This window comes from Dreissena polymorpha, chromosome 10 (assembly GCF_020536995.1).
Source record: "Dreissena polymorpha isolate Duluth1 chromosome 10, UMN_Dpol_1.0, whole genome shotgun sequence".
Lineage (NCBI taxonomy): Eukaryota > Metazoa > Mollusca > Bivalvia > Myida > Dreissenidae > Dreissena > Dreissena polymorpha.
In genome coordinates, this window is record NC_068364.1 from 7,334,053 (window position 1) to 7,348,437 (window position 14,385).

General features: G+C 34.9%; 2 protein-coding genes across 4 annotated transcripts in view; one reads left to right on the forward strand and one right to left on the reverse strand.

Moving 5' to 3' along the window:
* Positions 1 to 4,989, forward strand: part of LOC127847078 (AP-5 complex subunit zeta-1-like) — a 45,353-nt gene extending 40,364 nt beyond the window's left edge. The window contains 3 exon segments of the mRNA XM_052378674.1: positions 1,010 to 1,161; positions 2,484 to 2,531; positions 4,779 to 4,989. Coding sequence (XP_052234634.1) covers positions 1,010 to 1,161; positions 2,484 to 2,531; positions 4,779 to 4,851 — 273 coding nt within the window. The 3' untranslated portion in view covers positions 4,852 to 4,989.
* A 613-nt stretch (positions 4,990 to 5,602) lies between these two features.
* LOC127847079 (ADP-ribosylation factor-binding protein GGA1-like) overlaps positions 5,603 to 14,385 on the reverse strand; it is a 43,073-nt gene continuing 34,290 nt past the window's right edge. For all 3 annotated transcript variants that reach the window (XM_052378676.1, XM_052378677.1, XM_052378675.1), the window contains 2 exons: positions 10,589 to 10,699; positions 5,603 to 9,481 (listed from right to left, as the gene is read on the reverse strand). In XM_052378676.1, the coding sequence (XP_052234636.1) occupies positions 9,392 to 9,481; positions 10,589 to 10,699 (201 nt within the window). In that variant the 3' untranslated portion in view covers positions 5,603 to 9,391. The remainder of the gene's footprint in view (positions 9,482 to 10,588; positions 10,700 to 14,385) is intronic.

Here is a 14,385-nt window from a genome sequence, read left to right on the forward strand (position 1 = left end):
CCCGAATTTTTTTATTTTTTTTTGCATTTTTTTTCGCATTTTTGGAAGATAATGTAATAAATGTCCACACCCCCACACTATACACCCCTCTTCACTCCACCCCTCCCTCCTTTGTGATTGAAATTGAGAGTCGCTTCATGGCGGTTCTCTTGTTTTTTCTTTTAACAGCATTAATAAAAGTGCATGACTCTTTATTTTGTTTCATTTGTTAATGAGACTCATGTTTTTCTGTAAGTAGTCAGGATTTTCCTGAAGTATCTACGGGTCCTTTCAATTGACCTATTCCCGCAGCAAAATGGTTAAAAAAGTCCCAATGTCCCAATAAACTCCCAATTTCCAAAAAATGAATGAAAATTTTATTTTATTTTTGAAAAGCAGTATTGTATGATTAAAACCTCAATTTTATTTCAATTCATTGCATCTAACAAAGTCTAGTACTATAATTTATATAATTGTGTTCTTATAACTTGAATTATTATAAAGATTTATATAAGATTAGTTTTTCCCAAATTAGACAACTTTTTTGAGCACAAAAATCCCAATTCCAAATTTGCATTTTTTCCAAAAAGGCGGGGAAAAGTTCTGGCGGTGAATTATTGTTGCTAAACTATGTCTTTTTTTCTTGTATAAAAGATAATTACCCAAGCCACTTTAAAAATGCCACATTGACTAATGCTTCAATTGAGGGAAAATTCACCAACATTCAGAGGAATAATATTTTATAAAAGATTCAATTTTCAGCTGAATTTTTGTGAATATGCCAAAGTGTATCAATTTGCATTATTTAAGCCAATCATACATTTGGAGTGTCATGTCTTAAAAACGTAATAACATTATAAAGTTATACAAAAGAGTAAGTTATTGTTTTGTGTTATTTTATACAAGTACATGATGGTTTTTGTGATTTTAGATAAATGAACATTAAAGCTGAATCAGTAACTGGGGTAGAGTTCAAATTTTCTGTAGTCCCGTTGTGGTCAGTTGTCTTTATTTGTAACAACTATTTCAGTTGTCCAGTCGCTGCCAGGACTTGATTCCGCGAGCCATTCTCTGTCTGACCAAGGTCTCTAAGCAACACAGCAACGACATCGTGGACCCCATTGACCAAGAAATCCTGCTTAACAAGGCCCACGAGTTGATTAACCTACTGAAAATACCAAAGTAAGTGCGGTAACTCTGCAGGAATTATTTTAAGTCGACTTGCAGAAAGCTCTTTATAGATATCAAGGTCACACTTATAGGTCAAAGGTCAAATGTAGGTTAATTCAGCAATTGTGGACTGTTACTTTGTTCGCAATGTGGGTGGAACATGTCAGGTGTTAAACCCGTATGCCTTGCACAAAGTTCAGGGTCACACTTACTGGTCAAGGTATATTTTAGGCTTAATACAACAAGTCTTGACTGAAACTTTGTCCAGGCTTCAAGGCTACAATGTTCACAGTGTGGAGATAGGATGTTGTGTAAAATCCTTTTTTTAATTTAAAGGTTATGGTCACAATGAAGAAGTCTATGGTCAAATATGGCATAATACAACTTATGGAGACTTGTGGAGACATGCTCATGTCCCAAATTTAAAGGTCAAGGTTTTACTTAGAGGTCAGATAAAACCATAATATGAGACTGTCTGCACTTGATGCCTTTTCATTCATTATGAGGCACACACAAAAATACCACTAGTATTCACCATGTGGGAAAGATAAGACCAGTTATTAAGCAGAAAGGTCAATGTCACACTAAGAGGTCAAAAATAGGTAAAGTAAGCTGTTTGGCCTTTAGCGTCATTGTTTATCCAGCAATTGTACAATCAAGTGCCAACAAATTTTCTCAATTAGTAGCCAGTAATCCCCTTTGCTCAAAAATGGTCACAGTTTAAGGTAAGTGGTCAAATATGGGCATCCTGCAGCTAATGGAGTCTGATACTACATTACAATTGTAAAATTACATTCTCTGAATTATTGTTTACCGTTTGGAAAAAATGTATGTATGAGCTGTGTCAATCATAAAGTTCATAAGGTAAATGTTCAAGGTACACATTTACAAGACATGAGCTGTCTAATCTAGTGTCTGTTGTGGTGACTGGTACACAGTTACAAGACATGAGCTGTCTATTATAGTGGCTTTTGTGGTGACTGGTACATAGACATGAGCTGTCTAATCTAGTGGCTGTTGTGGTGACTGGTACACATTTACAAGACATGAGCTGTCTAATATAGTGGCTGTTGTGGTGACTGGTACACATTTACAAGACATGAGCTGTCTAATATAGTGGCTGCTGTGGTGACTGGTACACATTTACAAGACATGAGCTGTCTAATATAGTGGCTGTTGTGGCAACTGGTACACATTTACAAGACATGAGCTGTCTAATCTAGTGGCTGTTGTGGTGACTGGTACACATTTTCTGGAGGTCATTTTGTTTCCTATATCTAAGCTTATTGTAGTTGGCTGACATATGGTGCCAATGTTAAATCTTCTTCTTTCAGTTTTGCCTCTGTGATACTGAACCCATCACCGAGTCTGGAAACTGACAGGTATGACTCTTTAAGAACAACAGCAGCTGTTGAATTTAATTGAGTATAGATGTATCATGATTTTGCCACTGTCATAGACCTGGGATAAGATTTGTGTCACCTGTCAATCTGTCAATAAAGATGGTCAGTAGACCATTTCATTTCTACATGATAGCTACTGGGCATGATTTCCCTGTTTATCATTGGAAAGATGATTGTTTGGGAGGGAAAGAACTTGCCTATCGAAAAAGAATTGAATTGATCAAAGAGCAAGGTCATAGGGACCATAAACATGGAATTTACTTTTGCTCAATATTTGATAACGTGGCCTACAATCTTCTAAATTGATGTGCTGATTACTTAGAATAGATATTAAAAATATTTTTCCGGTGAACATTAAAAGATCCGCATGTAATATGGAAGTTATTTTGCATGATATTTTGTTTACCCTTTTATCCTATAAATTAAGTTGTTGATTAGTCTATATGTATCATTCCTTACACCAAGAGACTTTTCTTTCGATCAAACCCACAGTACCAGCACTTGTCTCAGAGATGATGCATACAAGGATTAACAATTAGGAACTTAATTTACTCAGATATTACTCTTCACTAGAGGAGTAGTTACTCGCAAGATCCAATAGTCAATTTCATACTTGAGGTTGCTGGTACTGTAAAGCACGCCACTTTTGTCAAAGCATCTGTGTCAATGGTTGTTTTAGTTGAATTGTCAGTATAAATGATTGTGCAATACTTGTTGTTCTATGGTTTGTATGTAAGGAGACCATGTTCAGTTCAGGTCTTGCTGGTTTTTGTCCCCTACCGGTTTCACCGGAGGGGACTCATGGTTTGCGCTCTGTGTGTCTGTCTGTCTGTCAGTCCATCACACATTTCTAAATCCTGCGATAACTTAAAAAGTTCTACATATTTTTTCATGAAACTTGAAAAATGAATAGATGGCAATATGGACATTATGCGCGTCATTTCATTTTGTTCCTATGTCAAAAATTCTGGTTGCTATGGCAACAAATATATATATATATATATAAAAAAATAAAATAATTATCTGACAATGGTGAAGCCGATAGGGGACATATATTGCTTGGCAATAGTCTTGTTTTTATTTAAGTGCTCAATTATTTTAATACCAACTAGCAGGCATGGTTCACTGTGCAAACATTTAGACTGATAAGAGACAAGATTTTAGTTGTTTTTTAAATGTTAATCTAAAATTACAAATAACGATTTTTGCAATTATGACTTCATGTGTTGGAAGATTGCGAAATAATGTATCACCTATGAGACCATGTGTTTGGCATTAGCATGTTTTGTACCCCATGGCCTTTTTGTCAATCCCACTTGCGGAATTCATCATATAGCTGTCACATTTTATTGAGTTTATGTGTGTGTATGTGCATCCAACCAAGTTTGTGGAATGCATCATGTAGCTGTCTCAACTGTTATGTTATCATTCATTCAACCATTTTAAAATAAATGATAAAACACATGCTTTCAATGTGAATACAGACTTGTGTGTATAATATAAGGTTACTAGCTCAATGGTCATGGTTAGGTTTAGAGGTCAAAATTGGGCATTAAGATAGTATGCATTGACTGCAACATTGTCACTTTTGAAATAACTTACCATAAATATTCACATTTTGAAGATTGTCTGATGTGTGTAAAACCTGTGCCCCCAAGCATAAAGGTCAAGGTGACACTTAAGAGGTCAAAATGGACAGCATTGCCATTGAACAGCTTGTTAATTAATGATAAGCATTCTCAACAGCGATCATCATGTTGCCACCAGGCATCCAAACATGTTATAGGTCATACTTTGAGGTCAAAGGTCAGAACACACTAATAATTTTCAAAGCTTCTAATCTAAGTCTTAGATATATGAGAGGCAATTAATTACCTTAGGTATAAGATATTCATGAAATTAGGTATAAATGTACATTCTTCTTGGTGTTTATGTTAAGGCTGATTATATTTTTGGTCTTCTTAATATTGGCCTTCTTGTTTTTATTCTCCCATCCAAGATGGTGAGGTAGTATGGCTTTCCACTCTTTAAATAAAACGATTACCATGCGATGACAATGCGCCCTTCGATCACTTTACTACATGACATGTTTGTGGGTACAATGTCTTCTTAACTCAATTGACTCTCATCAGTATCAAACCATGTTCAACATTCAATATTTTGTTTATCTTGATTGCTATCAACTTAAAGTAGGTTCATAACAAAAAGCTCTTGTCCATTTTGCAGAGTTCATGAAGACGGTGCTTCCCTGGCCTCCATTTTAAGGACTACACACAGATTGGCGGCACCCTCTGTTTGAATATGGCCTAAACTGGCAAATTGTGTTATTTATTTCATTCTTTAACTGTATATTTGTCACATAATGGATACATTTTTAGTATTGATTAAGTTTATTTTGAATATGTAAAAAAAGTGCAATAAACTGTTTGTAACTGTCGTTTCTCTTTTTTATTTTATACACCAGTCGTGTTTTAAACTTCTGAGCAGGAGTGCTAAGTGGTTAGGGGACTACACGTGCATTGCATCGTCGATAAGCTTTTTTACGGCAACAACTGCCTGAATCGGTCTTAAATGTTTAAATACTATTATGACCAAATACCAGTTTTGCTATATGTTTCCGTTCCTTTCATTTTTTGGATTGGAAATGGGGGAAAAAATAACCCAAAATTGATAACAAAAACAAGAGATGTGTTTGTCAGAAACACAATGCCCCCTCTTGCGCCGCTTTGAAATAAAATTTCAATATATCATTTGGCAGGTTTAGAAAATATCTCCCTTTTCAAGCTTATTACTTCCCTTGGATTGTATTTTTTGACTTGACCTTGAAGGATGACCTTGACCTTTCACCACCTAAAATGTGCAGCTTTATGAGATACACATGCATGCCAAATATCAAGTTGCTATCTTCAATATTGCAAAAGTTATGCCCAATGTTTAAGTTTTCGGACGGACGGACAGACAGTTCAACTGCTATATGCCACCTTACCGGGGGCATAAAAACACTGAAGATTGAGGGCGGGGACAGAGTCTATCCATACAAACTACTGACAAAAGAAAACAGATGATATAATTCAGAATAAATATTTGTTCTTATGATAATTACATACATCTACAAACATAACAATTTTATGTAATTGCATTTTTATAATATAAAAATTAACTGCAATTTTTTTACAAACTTCCGACCCCATTTGAAACTAAGGAATTCCAAGAAAGAAATATCCCAATCAAACAATCATCTAACACAATCATTGAAACAAAAATGACAGCTACAAACATATATAAAATACATACATATAATATGTTAACCAAAATTTCTAAACTTCCACATTTGATGAGTACATATCCTGATTTTTTCAAATCAGAGCTCCAGATAAGATTTGGATTTTAGTAAATACCCTTTTACATTTCATGAATGTCATTTAGAAATTGGGATAAGTAGGACGTAATAGTCTGCATAAGAAAATAATAGTGGGGATAAAGATAAACATTGAATCCTGCCAAAAGGAAATTTTGACGTTTCTTTAATCTCAAAACAATAGTCCAAAATGTATTTATTTGACCACTGCTAGTATTGTATAATATTTATTAATTAATGTACGTACTTCTGAATTCATTGTAATGCCCACTTTAATATGAAGCTCAAAAAATACTATTTGCAAATCTCAATTACTATTTAAAGCTGTTGGTAAATGAGTAAAATACCATTTGACAAGACATTTAATGGGTAAAATACACTTTAGTATAAAATCTTATCTAGGGCTCTGACTCCAATCAAACCGTACATGCTTTATTAAGTAAATTGCTAAAACGTTACATAGCAGCTAAGAAAAAAATGCGCATTTATATAAAAATTCTACTTTTCAAAAATATTTACCCAATCCCTATCAATTTTATCAAAATGCTAATTCATGAAATTATCATTTACAAAGCTTAATAAATGTCAATACTGATGTTTCCAGAACAGACTTATTTTATGAAGGTTCACATTCTGAGCAGCTAATATAATGAGCACTTGTTTTGACAGTTGTTATTTTATTGCACTTTCCTCAACATTTAAAACTTTATTTAATCTACTCTAGTATGAACTTGTATAAACCAAACATAAACAATGTATGACCTTAATAAATAAATTACTGTTGTTTTATCAACAGATCTCTTAATGCTTTAATAAAATTATAAACAAACACCTAAAAATGTTTGAACATTATACATATTTGTTTTTCTTACAGGGCTAATTTTGCTCTCCTGATATTCAAGTTTCAAAACAAAACACTCAGCTTTTTACAAGACAAACAAGCAATGTATTCAAAACACATTCTATCCAATCAATTTTACGCATCAAACATGGTTATGACTCGATCTTTATTTACAAAGCTGATTTGATAAGAATACATCCTCAATGTATGTTCTCGATTATAAAACACTTAAATCTGAAACAATAAAAACTGATTATCATTAATGTTTTGCATTCAAATGGGAATCATTAACAACACTGGGCATGTTTCTTGAGATTCCAAATACGATAAATTGTGTGATTAAATAACTTTAATATTTCATGTTTGTAATGTATGATAAAAATGTGTCCAGATTCCAAGATTCCAAGCTTGTTTTTACTAATCTGACATTAAAATTATTGTGAGCATTAATTTTAAAAACACAAATTAAACGCATATCAAATTGTACTTAACAGTGGACTTTGGCTGCAAGCACATTTATAAACAATTGAAATGCCAAAGTGTAACTAGAATTTGTTACAAACTTGCCCCACCCCCCCCCCCCCTTTGCAAAAAAAACCCACATGTCATAACATTTAGCATGTAGAATGTCTAAGTTAAAAAGGTGCATAACTTTTGTAATGTTTAACATATGTTTCACATGCTCAACTTGATACCCTGAAGAACAATCATGCAAGTTTGAATTCTGTATGTTGAAAAGGGTAAGAGAAGGCCTGCGGACAAGGTTTTCTCTACAAACGGACAGAAAGAAACAATTGTAAAAATTGAATAAAAATTATCAACACAGAAAAATGGATACTAAAGCATATATCTTTTAATAATGAATAGTTAAAAAAACGTGTGTTTATGCCAAAGATTAAAGCATATGTCAATTTATCATATATGCAAAGTTAATTGTAGAAAAGCATTGGTTATTCTTATGTAAAAGAAGCATGTAGCCATGAAGCACTAAAATAAGCTTCAAACCAACATCAAACAAGGGACAAAATTGTCACAAAACCAGGTTTTCAATTAGAAAAAAAAAGTCTGATAAAGGGAGACAACTCAAACTGAACTGATTGTTTATAATTAACCCTCCTTTATTTCAAAATAAATATATTTTTAGTTGTGGGGACCTTGACCTTGGAGATATTGACGTAATTCTTTTGTGCAACACACTGTCCAATAATGGTGAACAAATGTGCCAAATGATTTTAAAATCTCACAATGAATGACATAGTTATGGCCCGGAAAAGCTCATTTATGGCCATTTTTGACCTTTGAACTCAAAGTGTGACCTTGATCTTGGAGATATCGACGTAATTCTTTTGTGCGACACACCGTCTAATGATGGTGAACAAATGTGCCAAATGATTTTAAAATCTCACAATGAACAACAAAGTTATGGCCCGGACAAGCTTGTTCCGCACGCCCGCCGACATTCGCCAATCTAATAACCAGTTTTTTCCTTCGGAAAACCTGGTTAAAAATGAACATACTTAAACATACTTTTTATTGATTTTGAAATTAAATAAATGCATAACCTGCTGACCAGTCCTACCCACTAATGATATTGTTTATGACACATGATACTCAACATGTTTTGCATGCTGCATATCAAAATTACAGAATATGGAAGGTTACATGAAAATATGATTGAAGCAATTCATGAGGCAAAAAGTAATTTATTTTCAATGCAATTACCCCCCCACCCCACCCCACCCCCCTCAAAAAAACTAGTGAATGCTCCCCAATACTCGAGCTTTGTAAAAGGATGGGGAAATAACATAATGCTATTAATATGAAGAGCAGATTTGAGCTGACGGACCGAATAAATTGTACATGCCTACCTTATGAGAATACCAGAGATAAATTTCATAAAACTGACAATAAGTGTGTATGATCTTGTGTAGAAAAGAAGTGCAGGACAGACAGAGGGACATCCAGTACGAGGTTTGTTGAAGATATTTGTTTCTCTCTTCCCTGCCATGAAAAACCCCACCTCAATGCAAAGTACAATTACATCAAAAAAAGAATTTAAACCGACGGACAAAGCAGCCAATATATGTTTCCAACTTCATGAGAGCATAAAAATACTGCCATCGGCACACACATTTGAGGAATTTAGTCAACTTTTGGGTAAAAAGTGAATGATTTTGAAAGCAAAATTGGGCCCATCCTGCTGAATGCTAAATATGTCCAGAAAAACAACTTGACACAGTTATGACAAATTTCCCACAAAGTTGCATGATGTCATATGTAGAAAGTTGTACAATTCTCAGTTGATAAACATTTGTGTAAATGTGCATACATTTTGTAACTGTTAACATCGTATGAGAAAACATATGCAAAAATTGAATTCGAATGTTGTTAAATCCATAGTGGTTCCAGTATAGCCCTTATACACCCTAGCTGGGGTTTGCATCCTACAATAACGTCCTACAATTATACACCCTAGCTGGGGTTTGCATCCTACAATAACGTCCTACAATTCACTGCCACTGCATTCTCTCCAGAGGTTTATCACAGAGTATTCATGCTACAGTCTAGCTCTGGCACAATCTTTAAGCACAGTTATTTGTTCTGAATGTGATATAGTGAGTTTCACTGTGTTTTTAACTGTTATACTTCAAAACCATCTATGTCACCAACATCGGAATGGGTCTGCTCGTTCAATGTGTATGATATCTTGAATTTTAATCTGATCTTTTCCTAAAAACATAAAAACATGTCTTGTTACGGTAAATGCACAACCTGATTTCTACTTACTTACCCTTAACATTTACTAAATACGTAAAATGTGTGCCAAGGTAGTTCAAAAGCCTTCATATAGGCTTGGAAGTTAATGTTCTGTCAAGTTTCAAAGCGATTACTTACTGCTCAGTCCCCTACTTTCCAGTACTGGTTATTATATATAAAACAAAACTATTGCCAAGCAATATATGTCCCCTACTGGCTCCATCATTGTCAGAAATTCCACAATTGTTAGATTAAAAAAAAAAAATTGCCATAGCAACCAGAAATTTTAACGTAGGAACAAAATTAAATGCATAATGTCCATATTGCCATCTATCCATGTTTCAAGTTTCATGAAAAAATATGAAGAACTTTTAAAGTTATCGCAGGATCCAGAAAATCACCTTTTTCAACAGTATTTCTAGTCTATTTGTTGCAATAGAAACCAGATTTTTTATGTAGGAACAAAATGAAATGGCGTGCATAATCTCCATATTGCCATCTATCCATGTTTCAAGTTTCATGAAAAAATATGAAGAACTTTTAAAGTTATCGCAGAATCCAGAAAAGTGTGACAGACAGACTGACTGACAGACAGAGCGCAAACCATAAGTCCCCTCCGGTTTCACCGGTAGGGGACAATAAGTGTTGTAAAATTTAAATATTGTTGCAGTTACATTATGCCTAGCCATAGCTAAATACTGTCACATACAGTAAACATCACAGCAAGACACTTAATTCACCCAAGTATTAAACTGCTTTCTAAGTTTTTGTAATAGACTTGTGTATTTGATCATCATCACAAGCTCTACAATATTGTATCATCTGATAAAAAAGAAAGTGTCACTGAATTATTTTGCTTAATTTAATCCAATTTAAATATAACATCAAAGCTTAATCTTTAGAACACTTAAAAATGGTAGATAATAATTCCATTTGGATGACAACATTTAGTTGACAAGTCTTACATGTTACACATCATTAGGTAGCCTTTAAGATTTTTTTTAAGCCTTAAAAATTTAATTAACAAATTTAAATTTTAAGGTCTTGGTTGTAAGATTTTTTTCACTGTGAAAGTCTTGCCTTTTGAGGGTTAGCTAGTAGCAGGACTTGAGTGATTGCTGATGGTGGAAGGATCGGGTTGAACGCTGGCAAATCTGTTGTAGAAGGGGGTTGAAGCTTCACTTTCATAGCCTGTCAGACGAAATAAAAAAACAACCTTCATTTATTAACCTTGGAATGAACTCTGTTATTTCAAAATGAACTAGAGCTTTGTCACAGACGTGACAAATACCCCCACATGCCGCATTGACACATAATATTTTGCATGTCGTCTTCACAAAAAACAGCGGACACCATGCTCAATTTTTAAAACGCACTAAGTGACCCCTTGACCTAGTTTTTGACCCAGAAAGGCCGATGTTCTAACTTGGCCTTAAGATCATCTCCATAAAACTTCTGACCAAGTTTGGTGAAGATCAGATGTAAACTACTTGAATTAGAGAGCGGACACCATGCTGAATGTTAAAAAACGCACTAAGTGACCCCGTGACCTAGTTTTAGGCCCAGAATGGCCCATGTTCAAACTTGTCCTAGAGATCATTAAGATAAAACTTGTGACCAAGATTGGTGAGGATTGGATGAAAACTACTTGAATTAGAGAGCGGACAACATGGTGAGGTTTAAAATGCACAAAGATACCCCGTGACCTTGTTTTTGACCCGGCATGACCCATATTCAAACTTGAACTAGACATCATCTAAATACAACTTCTGACCAAGTTTGGTGAAGATTGGATGAAAACTACTTGAATTAGAGAGCGGACAACATTGTGATGTTGTGAGTATTAATTATAAAAACACAAATTGAACGCATATCCAATTGTACTAAACAGTGGACTTTGGCTGCAAGCACATTTATAAACAATTGAAATGCCAAAGTGTAACTAGAATTTGTTACAAACTTGCCCCCCCCCCCCCCCCTCCCCCTTTGAAAAAAAACCCACATGTCATAACATTTAGCATGTAGAATGTCTAAGTTAAAAAGGTGCATAACTTTTGCTCAACTTGATACCCTGAAGAACAATCATGCAAGTTTGAATTCTGTATGTTGAAAAGGGTAAGAGATGGCCTGCGGACAAGGTTGTCTCTACACACGGACAGAGAGAAACAGTTTTAAAAATTGAATAAAAATTATCAACACAGAAAAATGGATACTCAAGCATATATCTTTTAATAATGAATAGTTAAAAAAGCGCGTGTTTATGCCAAATATTAAAGCTATATGTCAATTTATCATATATGCAAAGTTAATTGTAGAAAAGCATTGGTTATTCTTATGTACAAGAAGCATGTAGCCATGAAGCACTAAAATAAGCTTCAAACCAACATCAAACAAGGGACAAAATTGTCACAAAACCAGGTTTTCAATTAGAAAAAAGTCTGATAAAGGGAGACAACTCAAACTGAACTGATTATTTATAATTAACCCCCTTTATTTCAAAATAAATATATTTTTAGTTGTGGGGACCTTGACCTTGGAGATATTGACGTAATTCTTTCGTGGGACACACTGTCCAATGATGGTGAACAAATGTTCCAAATTTTAAAATCTCACGATCAATGACATAGTTATGGCCCGGACGAGCTCATTTATGGCCATTTTTGACCTTTGAACTCAAAGTGTGACCTTGATCTTGGAGATATCGACGTAATTCTTTTGTGCGACACACCGTTAAATGATGGTGAACAAATGTGCCAAATGATTTTAAAATCTCACAATGAACGACAAAGAACAAGCTTGTTCCGCCCGCCCGCCCGCCGACATTCGCCAATCTAATTACCAGTTTTTACCTTCAGAAAACCTGGTTTAAAACGAACATACTTAAACATACTTTTTATTGATTTTGAAATTAAATAAATGCATAACCTGCTGACCAGTCCTACCCACTAATGATATTGTTTATGACACATGATACTCAACATGTTTTGCATGCTGCATACTAGTATCAAAATTACAGAATAAGGGAGGTTACATGAAAATATGATTGAAGCAATTCATGAGGCAAAAAGTAATTTATTTTCGATGCAATTACCCACCTTTCCCAGGCACCCCCCCCCCCCCCCCACCCTCCCTCAAAAAAAACTAGTGAATGCTCCCCAATACTCGAGCTTTGTAAAAGGATGGGGAAATAACATAATGCTATTAATATGAAGAGCAGATTTGAGCAGACGGACCGAATAAATTGTACATGCCTACCTTATGAGAGATAAATTTCATAAAACTGACAATAAGTGTGTAAGATCTTGTGTAGAAAAAAAGTGCAGGACAGACAGAGGGACATCCAGTACGAGGTGTGTTGAGGATATTTGTTTCTCTCTTCCCTGCCATAAAAAAACCAACCTCAATGCAAAGTTCAATTACATCAAAAAAAGAATTTAAACCGACGGACAAAGCAGCCAATATATGTTTCAACTTCATGAGAGCATAAAAATACTGCCATCGACACACACATTTGAGGAATTAAGTCAACTTTTGGGTAAAAAGTGAATGATTTTGAAAGCAAAATTGGGCCCATCCTGCTGAATGCTAAATATGTCCAGAAAAACAACTTGACACAGTTATGACAAATTTCCCACAAAGTTGCATGATGTCATATGTAGAAAGTTGTACAATTCTCAGTTGATAAACATTTGTGTAAATGTGCATACATTTCGCATACAAGTTTGGTGAAGATTGGATGAAAACTACTTGAATTAGAGAGCGGACAACATTGTGATGTTTAAAACGCCCTAAGTGACCCCATGACCTTGTTTTTGACCCGGCATGACCCATATTCAAACTTGCCCTAGACATTATCAAGATACAACTTCTGACCAATTTTGGTGAAGATTGGAAAAAAAGTACTTGAATTAGAGAGAGGACAACATGGTGAGGTTTAAAACACACTAAGTGACCCCGTGACCTAGTTTTTGACCCGGCATGGCCCGTGTTCGAACTTGACCTACACAGCATCTTGTTACAACTTCTGACCAAGTGTGGTGAAGATTGGATTTAAACTACTTGAAATAGAGAGCGGACACAATGCTCAATGTGTAAAACGTACTAAGTGACCCCGTGACCTAGTTTTTGACCCGGCAAGGCCCATGTTCGAACTTGGCCTTAAGATCATCCAGATACAACTTCTGACCAAATTTGGTGAAGATTGGATGAAAACTTCTTGAATTAGAGAGCGGACAACATGCAGAATGTTTAAAACAAGTGACTCCGTGACCTAGTTTTTGACCCGAAAAGGCCCATGTTCGAACTTGGATTAGACATCATGTAGATACAACTTCTGACCAAGTTTGGTGAAGATCGGATGAAAACTACTTGAATTAGAGAGCGGACACTTAATACGGACCGACAGACAGACCGACTGACCGACCGACAAGTTCACTCCTATATACCCCCCTAAACTTTGTTTGTGGGGGTATAATTATATACTGTTTTACCATTAAGCTGTAGTTATAAATTTTGCGGATTAGCGAGTTATAAGACAATCTTACATATATAATTGCTTCATTAACATTGATTTTAAAAATAACAAGAAATGTGTTCGTCAGAAACACTATGTCAGAAACACTATGTCTCCTACTGCGCCGCTTTGATTTATTAAAAAAAATTATCATTTGGCAGGAATCAGATAATTATCTCCCTTAAAAGCTTATTACTTCCCTTGGATGTTATTTTTTTTACATTTGACCTTGACCTTTCACCACTCAAAATGTGCAGCTCCATGAGCTACACATGCATGCCAAATATGAAGTTGCTATCTTCAATATTGCAAAAGTTATGGCAAAATGTTAAAGTTGGGGCAAACAAACAAACAAACAAACTAT